Source organism: Polyergus mexicanus, unplaced genomic scaffold (assembly GCF_030449975.1).
Source record: "Polyergus mexicanus isolate NDT 795.1 unplaced genomic scaffold, iyPolMexi1.0 SCAF_13, whole genome shotgun sequence".
Classification (NCBI taxonomy): Eukaryota; Metazoa; Arthropoda; class Insecta; order Hymenoptera; family Formicidae; genus Polyergus; species Polyergus mexicanus.
In genome coordinates, this window is record NW_027223333.1 from 5,435,557 (window position 1) to 5,450,803 (window position 15,247).

A 15,247-nucleotide genomic window follows, 5' to 3' on the forward strand; every position below is an offset into this window, starting at 1 on the left:
CGAAGGAGAGAGAAAGTAGAAAATTCACAGTCAAATATATATTAACTGTGTTATATTATCTAAAGAATAGGAAAGATTGAGCTGAAAGAAGAGGAATAAAAATAACGAGAAAAGAAAGGAGGAAGCGAAAATAAAGGGGTAGAAAGAGAAACGGGGAGGGCTCAGGGCCCCAATAATCGGAATGTAAGCTCATATCACCATTACAAGGATTTGTAATCGCGGATCTGGCGTCGAGAGTCTCTAATGATCCTGACTTACGAGAGACCGTTTTAATTTAATGTGCATTCGGATCATTTAGAAAGATATGTTTTGAAAGAGGAGAGGATGCAACGAAAAAACTACGCGAGAAGGCAACAGAGAGTGTTGCGATCTTCGTGGATCGTGCATCTCGTGTATCTCTTGCTTCCAGGGTCGCTTACATTTGGTTTTCAGACGAAAACAGCGGGTGTCGCGATGAGAGATATGGGTAAGCGAAGTTGGATATATCACAAATAAAATAAATCGATATAAAATCTCTTCTCGATCATTTTAACGGTATCTTCTTTAATCAATTTGAAATCGATCCTCTCTCTCTCTCTCTCTCTCTCCCCCTTTCTCTCTTCTCCGATAGAAATGTCGAATTTACTGATACTCTTTCAATAATTAAACAATTTCTTGCAAATTAAATTTTATACATATAATATTATAATATTTCATTACGCGGTAAAATAAATTTTACCGCGGAATAATATGCATATTTATAATCTGATCTTTCTGTAATGCAAGAAGTCCTGACTAATACTCTTAATTCACTTTTAAACGTAATAAAAACAATTTTTATTTTTACTTTTTTTTATTATCTTATTTTATATAAATCATATTTTGACATAATTAAAAATATTTGTCGATATTATTCTCGATAATCGCACGTTTCGAGGATGTTTAGATATTTTTAGATATTTGAAGAGAATAAGGAAATACAGTATAAGGGAATACAATAGAAAATCTCTATTAGAAATAAATATTATAGTAAAAATATAAATAGAGATCACCTTTAGAGAATTTGTATAATAAGAATAAATTAGAGTAAATTTCTGTATATGTTTAAATTTAGATAAGATATTGAATAAATTAGACAATAATCTCAGTTAAATAAATTCTAAAAGTAAGAATTATTGTTATTCATATGCATTAATAATACATCTTGTATTATTAAATCGTCTAGTTCTAAAAAATTTATCGCTTTCTACATATGATTCCAATATGATAAATAACGAATTGTTTTAATATTATTTATATTTATATGAACTATCTTACAATCAGTTTATTATTATATCGTAAAAAAAAGAAAGAAAACTTTGTGCGTTATAATTTTATATTAACATTTGCACAATCCATAATTTAATTAGATAATTTCTAAATAACATAATTATATACAAGGAGAAATAGAATAAAGAGACACACATACTATATATAAAGAAGAAAAATCTCGGCAGAGAATATTAAAGCGCCATTTTAAAAAATTTTTTAAATATAAAATTTATGAAAAAATTATTGTGAGGAGGGAAAGATATATATATATATATATATGATTGAGAAAGTTTTACTTTCTTCTAGATAATGTGATCTCATTGTCGATAGATGCGCTTCTAACTGATCTCTATTGCGTTAATTGAGATGTGTATATGCGGTATACAAAGTTGCATGTTGAAGTCGAGTTGGAATCTTCTTAAATTGATCCGGACGGTCGCCCCAATGACTTGAATTATGATTGGCGGACCATGGGTTACTAGGTTTTTAGTTGTTCGTTGTGCCTATTGTGTTTATTAACACCATTTCTATCCTCCAACATCACCCGATTGCTGCATCGAGAAGAAAAAGTAAATAAGATTTCGAATAATTAAAAAAGTTCATAGATATCGAATGGACAATATATATGCTTCCTTGGAAAAAAATATTTTACTGATAACTAAATTAAATTCTTTAAAATAATGTGTATCTCATTAAAAAATGGGAAAAGTCAGATCTTTTTTCTTTCTCTTCTTATTTTCCCCCTCTTTTTTTTTTAACAATCTTGGCGCGATAAGTTTAGCCGCAATTTTATTTCAGCGAAGGATGCAGTGGATCTAATTGAAGCCACAGGGGTGCACGAGCAATTTTACGGAGTAACGACGACACAAAATCGTTGCGAAGATGGCATGATCGCATACGATATTACGGAAACCGCGATCTTGATGGTTCATATTAATACACTATTTCCGTCCGGCATACCGCACGATTTTTCCATTTTGGTCGTCGCAAAACCAAAAGCTAGTGAGTCTAAGCCTAGAAGACTATATAATCAGACGCACTTTTACATCAATATTTCTGCTTTAATCAAGGCGTTTTTAATTATATCACTATTGTTAATTCCCATACAGCACCGCAAGATTGCAACAACATTGCAGCAACATTTTTCTGCAAGATTGCAACATTGCAGAAACATTACGAAATGTTGCTGCAACGTTGTTATGATATTGCAGCAATAGTAAAATGTCCGCCTACAGAAATATTGCAATATAATATTGCAGCAACATAGCAATATAATATACCATATATGCAATAATGCTTTACGTATATTTATCGACATAATATCTTTAACATATGAAAAAAATAATAAGAAATTAGGCATATAAAAATCAGGATTTAGTGTGTATATAGATTTTCTGTATTTTAATAATAACGAAATTATAAATTGCAAATTTTTCGGTACACATTCGACTTCCTTCAGTGACAAAGAATATCTAAGAGAAATAAGAAAATACTCAATTTGCAATTTTGTAAATTCACAATCTCTTTGTATCCGAAGTATTCAGATATGCTAAAAGATTGTGGTGGATTTACGCATACAAATTTTTTCACATCTCTCTTTTGTCTTCATATAATCTCAAAATTTATTTATTAAAGTCTGAAGTATCTTGCATGTTAAAAAATTATTATCAAATTTTTGATTTTATATAAGAATGGAAACTATTAAAAGAATTCTTAGTCCAATGTCTGAGTACCCTGTGTTGGGGTTATATCATACAATTTAAGCTAATAAAAATAGTTATTATATCTTTAATCTTTTTAGTCGCTCTTTGTAAACTTTATATAATCATTGTGACTAAAAATTAAATGCGGAATAGATAGCGCAATATGCGCCGCGATTATCGAATACTTTCTTTGGAATATTTTTGGAATGTTGCTGTAACATTACTAAAGTTATATTGTAAAATAATGTCTTTGTAATATTTCTGCAACATTAAACTGCAATATGCAATATTACAATGTTGCAGCAATGTTGTTGCAAGCTTTAGTGCTGTATGGGTTATAACTTAAGTAAAAGTTAATATAAAACTAATCAAAGTTCTTATTTATAAAAGAGATAATAATTTAAGAAACTTGAAATAAATATTTATGATTATTGTTTCATTTATCTGTTTTTGCAAATCCAATAAAACTTTGATAGTTTAGAGAAATATTTCTTGAATTTCGATATTTATTTAAGCGGCTGTCGAAGCTTGTTATATAAAAATTCTACAAAAATGATCATTTTTATTATGTAAATAGAATTTGTTTAAAATTATTGACTGTAGATTACTCGATGCCGATACTTTTTACTATCTATGGCGATATTGGCGAAGAACAGCTGGTTCTTTCATTGGGGCGCAATATCAGCCTTCTCTACAATACAAATACGGAGGAAAAGAACGATGCAATTTCATTCGGCGTCGATATCTCCGATGGGAAATGGCATCGGTTAGGAATTAGTATTAAGGGTGACGCCGTTACCATTATTCTCGATTGTAATAGACATATCACGAAGAAGTTACGAAGAAATCGCGAAAAAAGAATCACCGGCATCTTCATGATTGGGCAACAGCTTAGAGGTGGTTTATATCTGGTGAGAAAAAAATTTGTAATGATAATACAAAATAAGATATCGTTTTTGATAGAGAATTCATTTTTTATAAAATTTTCCTTCTGAAACGAGAAAGCTGTAATAGTAAAACATTAAAGATTAAAATTACGACATTATATTGTATACATATATTTTACATTCTTTTAGGGAAGTCTCGAGATGCTGAAGATTGCTCCAAATCCAGACGCTGCTTATGAGATCTGCACGATATTTGCGCCAGACTGTAAACATCAATTAAAAAGCAGGCTGAATTATAATGCATCATCGAATGAGAATGAAGATGATGACGAAAAACAGAACGAGAAATACTCGGACACAGATGATTTAACTAACACATTAAGATCAACTATTAATATTTCCGTAAGAATAAATATTAAACAAATAAAATTAATATTTTAAAAAAGTAATATAAATGAAGAAAATTTATGATAATTTTACACACAAAATAGAAATGGATAAACTATTATTATGCATTTTCCAGCTTTATATTGTATAAAACACACACACACACACACATATATGTCTATTTTATATCTCAAGTAAAATATCTAGAAAATCAAACAATGTAAAAAAAATTTTAAACAAAATATGATTATCAACTTTAAAATCAATTGTTTTAAGATATTGTATATTTATAAGGTTTATAATAGAACTTTATTTTGATACTAATGTTGAATATTTCAGACGTTTTACGAAGCAGAAACGATGACGAGTGCAAGTATATATGGGACAGAATCAAATAATCAGTATTACGGCGAGTCGACAATTGATCCTTACAACGAAGAATACATACGTACTTTCTCAATGCATCCTAATAAAATGTATTATAATGCTCGAGGTCCACCAGGTCCTCGTGGATTTCCGGGACCGCCAGGAATACCTGGATCTCCAGGCAAGAAAGGCGAATCCGGTAGAGATGGATTGGCTGGATTGCCGGGTGTAGTCGGTCCACCGGGTAACGTTTTTGTAATACCCTTGTTAAGTCAACAGAGCAACGAAAAGGGACCGGACTCCCAAATAGAACTAATAAAGCAGATATTATCGCAACACATGCTCGCAATGAGAGGTATAGAGGGACCAATGGGACTCACGGGCATCCCGGGACCGGATGGACTTCCTGGACCTCAAGGTGAAAAAGGAGAACTCGGTGATATTGGTGAACCTGGACCTAGAGGGGAGAGAGGTGTGAAATAGCAATTTTGGTTTAATTTTTATAAAAAATCGACGAGTCAAACGCGCTTGATAAAAGTTTATTTTTGATAAAAGTTATTCTAAAGTTATCAATTTATAATTTTTATTATCAAGAGATTAGAGAACAACATTTTTAATTTGTTCTATTTTTTCGATTTACTTTAATTCCTGATTTTCAAGATTAAAAAATCGAATTCGTAAAATAAATTCCTTGCTATTCCTTTTAAGCTGTTTATTTTTTGTTAGTATAAAAGCAGCTTTTTTCATAGGAAGTCCCGGAGATCCTGGCAGAGAAGGCAGGAGGGGTCGTCCTGGCAGAGACGGTGAGCGCGGTGTTACTGGACCTCCAGGAATGAAGGGGGAGCAAGGACTGATAGGATTACCAGGCTTACCGGGTGATAAGGGCGAACGGGGACCTTCAGGGATACCCGGAGAATCGGGTCTACCGGGCCATGAAGGGATGCAGGGCGAGGACGGTCCTCCTGGTTTACCGGGTCTACCCGGTGAATTGGTAAGATATATTACAATCATTATTATAACATGTATATATTCCCTAAAACAAGATATCGAGAAATAATGATGTTTAAAAATTATAAGGTGTGTCACTTTAATATCTTCGAAATAATCGAAGAAGAGAAAATTAGAGAAAAATTTGTAAATATTTTATTATTCTATTTTATTTAAGACACAAGTAAACCTTTGTAATTTTTCATCAAAGAATTATTTGTTTTGAATTCTGTTACAAAAAAATAAGTATTTTATTTCAAAAATTTAAAATGATTAAAATCTCGCTAAAAAATAAAATATGATAATATAATATGATAAAATAAACAGAAAAATAACAATAAGATTACAAAATAAGTCCTCCGCAGAACCACATAATTTTTGTAAACATTATTTTGCGCATATATTTTAAATGTTATTTGTATATTGTCATGTTAAGTAAATAATTCATTCTATCATATATTTATACTTATAAATAATTTTTAAAAAATAAATCTGAAGGATAAAGATAAATATTATAAGATGTCTACTTGTGCAGGGTCCGAGAGGATTTATTGGACCAAGGGGTTTCCCTGGTCTACCAGGTAATCCCGGTATTCCTGGAAACGAAGGACCGCCCGGTTCTAAAGGCAATGCTGGACCGCCCGGTCCACTCGGTGCACACGGTCAAGCAGGATCTGTAGGTGCTGTGGGACCATCTGGACTTCAAGGTCTACCAGGACCGACTGGTTTAGTCGTAAGTTAGTTTTTTTTACGTTTTTCAACAGTTATTAAAATATATATGTAAGAAATACAATTTTTTTTTTTAAATAAAAGTGAATTTGATATTTTAAATATAATTTTATTATACATATAATCAAATTTTATCAAAAGGGCCCACAAGGAAAGCCTGGGATTCCTGGTCTTCCGGGTGCTGACGGATCTCCCGGTCTCCCGGGCAATCCTGGAATTCCTGGGATGAAAGGCGAACAAGGTCTGTCGGGATCGCAAGGATCAATAGGCTTTCCGGGTGTGCGGGGTGTGAAGGGCGATGAAGGATGGCGTGGTCCGCCGGGTGAACACGGCGAGAAAGGTGAGAGGGGATTAGAAGGTGAAAAAGGCGATACTGGTGCGAAAGGAGAGCCTGGAACAACCGGACCGCAAGGAATTCCAGGCCTTGAAGGATTGGAAGGGCCAAAAGGATTTGAGGGGCCTCGAGGTGAAATTGGTCTTGCTGGTCCGCCTGGAGAGAAGGGGAAATTAGGTATACCCGGATATGCTGGATATCCTGGAAATGTTGGAGAAAAGGGTGATAAAGGACAAATTGGAGCGCAAGGCCCTAACGGCGATAAAGGAGAAAGAGTAATTTCTAAAAAATTCTTAAATATGAAGTTTGTATATAATGGTCTGATTTTCATAAAATATTATTTGCTCTTATCTTTTTTTTCTCTCAGGGAAGCAATGGAATGCAGGGAGAACGTGGTGAAACAGGGCCAAGGGTAAATTATTGTTACGGCAAAATTTTTTATCAGATATTTTCGTGCAAGCAATGCAAACACAATACAAAATATTTTGCTATTAATCAATGTAAAATATTTCACATATAATATTAATAGTTTATACCAAATTCGTTATATTAAATAATTTTAATTATTTTATATAATATTACACAGGGTTTCAGAGGAACACGTGGTAGAAGAGGTGCGGAAGGATTACCAGGACCAAAGGGCGATACTGGTCAGCCAGGATCTCCTGGTGTGCCAGGCGAGATTGGCCCTTCCGGTGTTGAAGGTCCACGCGGCTTCGTAGGACCATCTGGTCCACCAGGTCGCGACGGAAAAGATGGTGTACCAGGACCACCTGGCGAACGTGGTCCAATTGGAGAATCCGGGCTTGCAGGACCTTCAGGAACTCCTGGTATTATTGGTCCTCAAGGACCAACTGGAGAACCTGGTCAACCGGGTGAACCTGGAGCACCTGGTAGTCCGGGGGTTCCGGGAGAAGTTGGTACATCAGGTGAACAAGGAAAAGAAGGACCAACGGGTCCGCCCGGATTGACAGGGATTAAAGGTCCGCCAGGTCCTAGCGGATTACCAGGATTTCCGGGCGAAAGAGGATTGAACGGTCTGCCTGTTAGTATTAAAAATGATGTTTAGAGGTGCAAGCTTACCAAAAGTTCTTAATATATTGAATTATAATATATGATATATTAATATTAAACGGTCATTAAAAATTATAAATTTTCAAGGGAATGCCTGGTTCGAAAGGAGAAATGGGATCTATCGGAGCATTTGGTCCGCCCGGTGATAAGGGTGTTCAGGGTGAGTCTGGTAAAGACGGCGTACCAGGTCAAGAAGGAAAACAAGGACCTAAAGGAAAAAGGGGACTTATCGGACTTAAAGGTGAAAAGGTAAAATATTTTCAATGATTATAATTTACAACCGAGCGTTTAAAATAGAACTCTATAGTTTTCACATATCTTAATATGCGTGTATTTTAATATGTATTTTATACATATGTATATTTTAATTCTTTAATATATGTTTTCTATATATAAGATACAAAATATATACATTTACAAAACTAAAATAATATAATATTAATGACAATATTATTAAATATTTCTTATCTACAATCCAGGGTGATCCTGGGTTACCTGGGCCTATAGGTCGCGAGGGTTTACCAGGTCCACGAGGGTTACCTGGTTCATCGGGACCAGTTGGACTTCCGGGTGAGGATGGTGATAAAGGAAACGTAGGTCCACCCGGTGAGAAAGGTTTCAAAGGATCTCAGGGCGAAATGGTAGGTATAACTAACCGATTAAGAAAAAAATAAACTTTTACATTAGTATTCTTCTTTTTGAAAATTTTGATTTTTACGTATGTATATTAAGATTATAACTGTAACAATAAGTAAGTAACTTTCAAAACGTTTTAATTGACAGATTAAAGATTATAATCTTAACAATACGTGTGTGTTAAGATCATTGAGAAAGGATGCACTAATGTAAGGGTAATTTAAAACGAATTTTTTAAATCTTGTAATTATAACATATAGGGACTTCTGGGTCCGCAAGGAATACAAGGACCACGTGGTGAACCTGGTTTAATTGGTTCTCCTGGAGAGAAAGGACCACCAGGTAAGATTGGACAGCGAGGATCAAAAGGTGAAGTTGGTCCAGTCGGAGCAACAGGATCAGCCGGGCCTATAGGACCGCAAGGTTTACCGGGTCCGCCAGGTATAAAAGGTGAAATTGGAGATCCTGGAGCAATTGGTCCTATGGGACCACCAGGTATCCCAGGAGAACGGGGTTCGAAAGGACCGAAAGGCCTTAAAGGTGCAGAAGGACCACCTGGCTTAGAAGGTCGTCAAGGTGAAAAAGGAGACAGTGGAACGGCAGGACCTCCTGGAAAACCAGGAGCGGAGGGCAAACAGGTAATATAAATTGTATGTACTTATAAAATTTGTAAAAATATACTTTGCGTCATTATTTATTGGATTATTTATGCATATAAACTTCCTGAAATATAGTAATTAATTATAATTATATGTTCAAATATATTATTGCCTCATATTTGGCATTTAAGGGAGAAAGAGGTCTTCCGGGAGCGAAAGGAGAAGAAGGCAAGGAGGGAATTGTCGGATCTCCTGGACCACGAGGCTTAATTGGCTTTGATGGACCAAAAGGTGATATCGGATTACCTGGCTTTCCCGGTCCACCAGGAGAGCCTGGTCTCATGGGCGCGAAGGGTGAGCCTGGAAAGGACGGCGAAGATGGACAGATAGGCGATCCAGGCGCACCAGGTGAAATTGGATCACCTGGCAAGGAAGGATTACCAGGTCTTCCTGGAAAACCGGTATAAGAATTTTAATTTATCGTTTAAGACAAAATAAAAAGTTTATTCTTCAAAAATAATAATTAAATATTGTTTATATCTAATTATTTATTTATGATTGCTATTACTCTTTATATATCTAATTATTTATTTATCATTACTGCTGATTATAGGGTCCGGAAGGCCCGGCAGGTCAGCAAGGTAACCCAGGTTTACCAGGAGATAAAGGAGATATAGGGCCGTTCGGAATAACGGGACCTCAAGGACCTGTTGGAGTCCAAGGATCATCTGGTCTGCCCGGTTTGCTAGGAGAAAGAGGTTTGCCAGGAGCGGCCGGGGAAAACGGTCCTCCAGGAATGCCAGGCGCCGTCGGTGCCCCTGGGATGATTGGACCAATTGGTCCGAATGGCTCGAAAGGTGACAAAGGTCGTAGAGGTCTTAAAGGACATCGAGGAGAATCAGGGCGCGTTGGTATCAAGGGCGAGCAAGGAGAGACGGGAGAAAAAGGCGAACGGGGATTGCCTGGAGCAGAAGGTTCCAAAGGAAATCTCGGACCTGCGGGTTCAATTGGCTCTAAAGGGGAACAAGGGCTTCCCGGTTTGCTAGGACCGCCAGGATGGCCCGGGCCAAAAGGAACTGCGGGGAATGATGGAAAGCAAGGTACCCCAGGTCCACCAGGTCCGCCAGGCCCACCAGGACCGTCTAGCCCACCGATGGAACCCTTCAGCTTTGATGGAGTGATATCACCACCTCAATCAGCTAGAAAGAAACGCGATGCTTCAAAAGATATGTAAGAATCTTATACAATTTAATTAAAATTCGCAAACGTTGTCAAAAATCTCAGATTTAGATTCTAGAATCGCAGAGATTCTTCGTCAATTAATTTTTATTTATATTTAGAGATAAAAAGGAAGATTTGGATACAAAGTATTTAGACATATACAGATCTATTTCCAACATACGACAAGAATTAGATCGAAGGTATAGACCAACTGGTACTAGAAATAATCCGGTAAGGACATGCAAGGACTTGTTTTACGGACATCCCCATTTCAAGGACGGTAAGATCATTTTATGTTATGTAATTTTTAAATCAGATGCCAATTAAAGTTTTCTATGGAAATTTTTGTACGTAATATTGGTATCATTTCTTCTTCTCATTATTAAATTCGTTAAATTCTTACGACATATCCCAGACAGCACAAGGATGTCCTTAGGACGTCCAAAGGGCATCCAGGACATACATGTAGGATATCCTCAGGATATCCCATTGTAATCCCCATTGTAATCAGATCTCCTCTCGATGTCCTGAGGAAGAGTAAATGATATTAACCTCTGGAGAATCCAGGGAGATCCTGTGAAACATCCTAAGGATTTTTATAGGATATGTTAGGGATATTTTTCGTATGTTTCAAGCAGCAAATTTTAAAATTTCAATATAAATTAAAATTATGTTTTGTTATTTACTGCCAATATTAAAAATCTAATATTAAAAATAGTTCACCGTTCTTTAATATTTGAGGCTTTCGTGCTGTACATGAATATTTTAGGTTTGGCTCCCGGGTTTGAGTTGTGTAATATTTTCTAAACAATCCGATATCTGAATTCCCTATGTTGGGATTGCGTCAGAAATTGAACTGATAGAAAATAATTACATTTGTAATTTCCTGTCAGTTGCTCTTTACAAACTTTATATAATTCTCATGACCAAATCTCAAATACGAGTTCGCGTGTCGCATAGCGGTAAACAAACGAACTAGCGGTTAAATACTATTGTTTGTAAAGTTTTTGGAATGTTGCGAACAGTAACATTTCTCATGAAATATTAAATAAATAATAATTTTGGATATCTGAAAATGTGCGCATCAAATTCAATTATTAATATTAAACGAAATTAACGTTAACAATTAATTGCACATGTATATGTCCTCTGGAAATCTAAAAGACATCCAATATAATAGACAGGGCAGATATATCCTACAGACATCCAGGGGTTATCCAGTGGACATTTATAGGACATTAATACTTATTATAATACTTAAGATTTCTAAATTATATAAAATAGCCGACACAACTAAAAATAATTATGTATGCATATTAAACTTTTATAAATATATTTATAATAATATCGTAAAACATCCTACAAATGTCCTGAACCGTCCTGGACATATTCAGGATGATCCTGAGGATGTTTTGTGCTGTCTGGGATATCATCAATTTCTTTAAGTTTTTAGTAACAAAAGATCTATATTATAAATATATATATATATATATAATACCATTATATATATATAATACCATATATATAAAATATTATTTAGGAAAATTTAAAAATTCTAAGATGTTGATTTCATTATATTAATTTATACGCAAAACTTTATGTTTTATATTTCATTATTAATTATAACTATTTTTATATAAATATAAAATAAATTGTCAAGTATTTATTGAAGCTTAAAAACTTTATTATATGTTATCAAACAGATTGGTATTGGATCGATCCAAATCTGGGCATGCCTGACGACGCTATCTACGTATATTGTAACATCTCGAACATGGGCGAGACTTGCGTATTTCCCGATATTCATAGTAGTCATATGCCAAATATACCATGGAAGAAGGAGCACAATAAAATTGATTGGTACTCGCGTTTACGCGGAGGATTCAGAGTAAGATTGACAAAATTCTCATTTACGAATCTGTGATTAATTGTCTCTATGTTCTTCCTAAAATTTTTTGACAAAGAAATTCATATATGAATAAAAAGAATACATCTTACGATACACTTCTGTATAATTATCTCTCTCTCTCTCTCTCTCTCTCTCTCTCTCTCTCTCTCTCTCTCTCTCTCTCTCTCTCTCTCTCTCTCTCTCTCTCTCTCTCTCTCTCTCTCTCTCTCTCTCTCTCTCTTCTCTCTCTTCCTCTCTTGCCTTAATTTTTGTATGATATTCGAAATTATCGTCAAAATTACATATAAGATATTAACATCGTAATTCATCTGAAGATTTAGCCATGTATATTTCAATATTTCAGAGAAGATATAAATTTCGTTATTGTACCTAAGTTGCATTTTCATATTTACTATACATATAAAAATTTTTGATTTGAAGCTCATAAATGAGACATCACTTTCTAAGAATTGTAAAGTGAAAAAAAAAAACATAATAAATCTCTAAAAACATAATTAAATTCATCGAGTAAAAAAGTATCTTTTAAAACAAATTTTCAAATAAATCTTTACTTATTGATACTATTTCTTAAATCAGAAAATTCAAAATTTTCACATAAATAAATGTATAAGTACATAAATGAATAAAATGGCAAACATCTAGCGCTTATCGAAATAATGTGTATGTCTTTCTAGATAACGTACGAGACGATCGGAGTAGTACAAATGAATGTCTTACGTCTGCTCAGTCAAGAGGCTTATCAAAACTTTACGTATACGTGCGTTAACAGTGTCGCCTGGTATAACAGTGACGATCCGACTCATGGTTACGACCTTTCGCTGCGATTACTCGGCGACAACGAGGACGAATTCTCGTACAACGTTATCAGACCCCGGATAGTCACGGACGGCTGCAAGGATCGAAATAATAAGGCCGAGACCGTGTTCTTAATTCGCACCAGGAAGCCGCAGCAATTGCCGCTGGTGGATTTTTTCCCGGTCGATTACGGATTGTCGCGGCAGGCCTTTGGTTTCACGATCGGGCCGGTGTGTTTCAAATAAGCCTTTTTGCAGTTATTAACTTTTTGGGTATATAAATAAGTACAGAAACACATTGTGCATATATAATTATCTCTAACATCTAACAACAGAAACAAAAGCTTAACGTAATTTGGTATAAGAAAATTTTTTAAGTCTTCCTTCTTCATATCTTCATTTTTATAGAGAGATTCTACAAGACAATAAAATCAATAACCTTTTTCATCATTTTATATCATTTTATAAACTAATTCTTTGCTTTAATGATGACTTTTTATGGTACAATATACCAATAATTTTTACCTATTTTTATAAAACAATAGTGATAAAAAACGAAGAGATAACTACTTTTTAATCATTCTTTTCACACTCACACACACACACACACACACACATTTCGTATTTTATAAAAATATTTTATTTTATTGTAATTTTTTTGTCTTGCGTCTCAGACAAATTGTTGATTTATATTTTAATATAATATCATTATAACAAGTCACATTAGGATTTTAATTTTCGTTAGATTCTGAAGAACATTTTACTGCAATTTATAAATTTTTTCTCTGTACATATTTATATCGCAAAACTAAAAAAGCGTCCTGTTTTTTTTACGTTTTGTTTTGTAAAACAAACGCATATATATATATATATATATATATATATATATATATTATAATATATCGTAATATTAGCACAAAGAAGATGTAAAATGTAAGAACTTAAATTCTGAAATTGTTAATTGATCAGTATATATTAAAAGATACAATTTAGAGCATGAAGTTCGATGTACATTTAGTAAATAAGTCATATCATATATTTTGTAACACAATTAAAAATTTCATAGCATATGTAATAAGTTTTAACACTTTTTGTATAATGCAGGCTGACTTTTAATATTTTTATAAATAAATAATATATTGATTTGTATAAACATATTTAATATATTTCTAAATAAAACACGGCGTATTATTTATTTATTTGACACTTCATTTGCTTTGGATATATGTTAATATATGTGCATGTTATTATTAATGTTATTGACATTAGTATACCTTTTTAATTAATGAATCGATGCGTTTTAAAATTATACTTTACTTATGATTTTGAGATATATTGTACAAGATAAAGTCCTAAAAAATTTAGGGATACTTAAAACAAAGATCTATTATTAATCTCAAAACTATTTCACTAAAATCTAAGAAACTAAATATCGTAAGGTTCCGTGGTGTAGCGGTTATCACGTCTGCTTTACACGCAGAAGGTCGCCAGTTCGATCCCGGCCGGAGCCACTTTTTTTTTTTCTTTTCCTTAATATACTGGTTCATCTTGTAAGATCTGTCCATCTGTGTAAAAAGTATATAATTTGTATATAACAGAGTAAAAAATGTTCTAATGTCAATTCGTTTAAATAACGAGAGATTATTATAGAAATCTGGCATCTCATAGATATCTTATATTATTTAATAATATATACGAGAACGAAATTTAATTAAAAAAATAAAAAGAAACAAATCTCACACACAATAATTTTTTCAAGTATTAATTTTTATAAATTAAATCAAGAATTAAGAAACTCACGAAAAAATCGAGCATCATTTTATACACGAAGCGCTGCTGGTCGATGTCGCTATTTACTCTCGACGAGAGGGCGAGAGTGTGAAAAGATCCGAGTGAGAGATATAAGATGGATCGAAGGAATCTGCGAGAACGGCGAGATATGCGTGGGCGAACCGTGAGAAATCGCAGGTGACAACCTTGTCATGGCGGTCGGCGGTTCGCACTTCGGACTCACGCTTCGTTCTTCTTTTGGTGACAAGACAATTGAAGTAACGGTGCAGGGCCGCTTTTAGCGTAGAATTGTGAGCGAAAAGCGCGTTCAACATTTAAAATTTCGAATATATTTAATTGAATATATTTAATATACTGTATAAATTGTATTATTTATTTAAAAATTTTATAATAAAGTATATTATATATATATATATATATATATATATATATATATATATATGCAAAACAGAATATTAATGTAACAAAAATAAATCTATAAAATTTGAAAGAAATTCAGAAATTTTACAGATTCTGTAATGCATTTTTTTTTTAGCCTCT

At 33.7% G+C, this 15,247-nt stretch overlaps 1 protein-coding gene and 1 non-coding gene across 2 annotated transcripts; both read left to right on the top strand.

The window, feature by feature from the left end:
* The first annotated feature begins 324 nt into the window (after nucleotides 1–324).
* Nucleotides 325–13,233, top strand: LOC138938520 (collagen alpha-1(XI) chain). Its single transcript, XM_070305564.1, has 18 exons — nucleotides 325–466; nucleotides 2,089–2,292; nucleotides 3,597–3,904; nucleotides 4,070–4,282; nucleotides 4,607–5,105; nucleotides 5,383–5,624; nucleotides 6,156–6,353; nucleotides 6,491–6,958; nucleotides 7,051–7,095; nucleotides 7,270–7,728; nucleotides 7,845–8,006; nucleotides 8,237–8,398; nucleotides 8,654–9,031; nucleotides 9,184–9,453; nucleotides 9,606–10,222; nucleotides 10,333–10,493; nucleotides 11,917–12,101; nucleotides 12,797–13,233. Exons 1-18 carry the CDS (start codon nucleotides 325–327, stop codon nucleotides 13,160–13,162), a joined length of 5,079 nt encoding a protein of 1,692 aa, XP_070161665.1. The 3' UTR covers nucleotides 13,163–13,233.
* A 1,121-nt stretch (nucleotides 13,234–14,354) lies between these two features.
* Trnav-uac (transfer RNA valine (anticodon UAC)) lies at nucleotides 14,355–14,427 on the top strand. Its single transcript has one exon. It is a non-coding gene; the product is annotated as a tRNA-Val (tRNA).
* The last annotated feature ends 820 nt before the right edge of the window (nucleotides 14,428–15,247 follow it).

Coding starts and splice junctions, on each gene's coding strand:
- LOC138938520 (XM_070305564.1), top strand. CDS start 325: ATGCAACGAAAAAACTACGCGAGAAGGCAACAGAGAGTGTTGCGATCT. Junction 2,293..3,596: donor CGTCGCAAAACCAAAAGCTA/GTGAGTCTAAGC, acceptor TATTGACTGTAG/ATTACTCGATGCCGATACTT. Junction 5,625..6,155: donor CGGGTCTACCCGGTGAATTG/GTAAGATATATT, acceptor CTACTTGTGCAG/GGTCCGAGAGGATTTATTGG.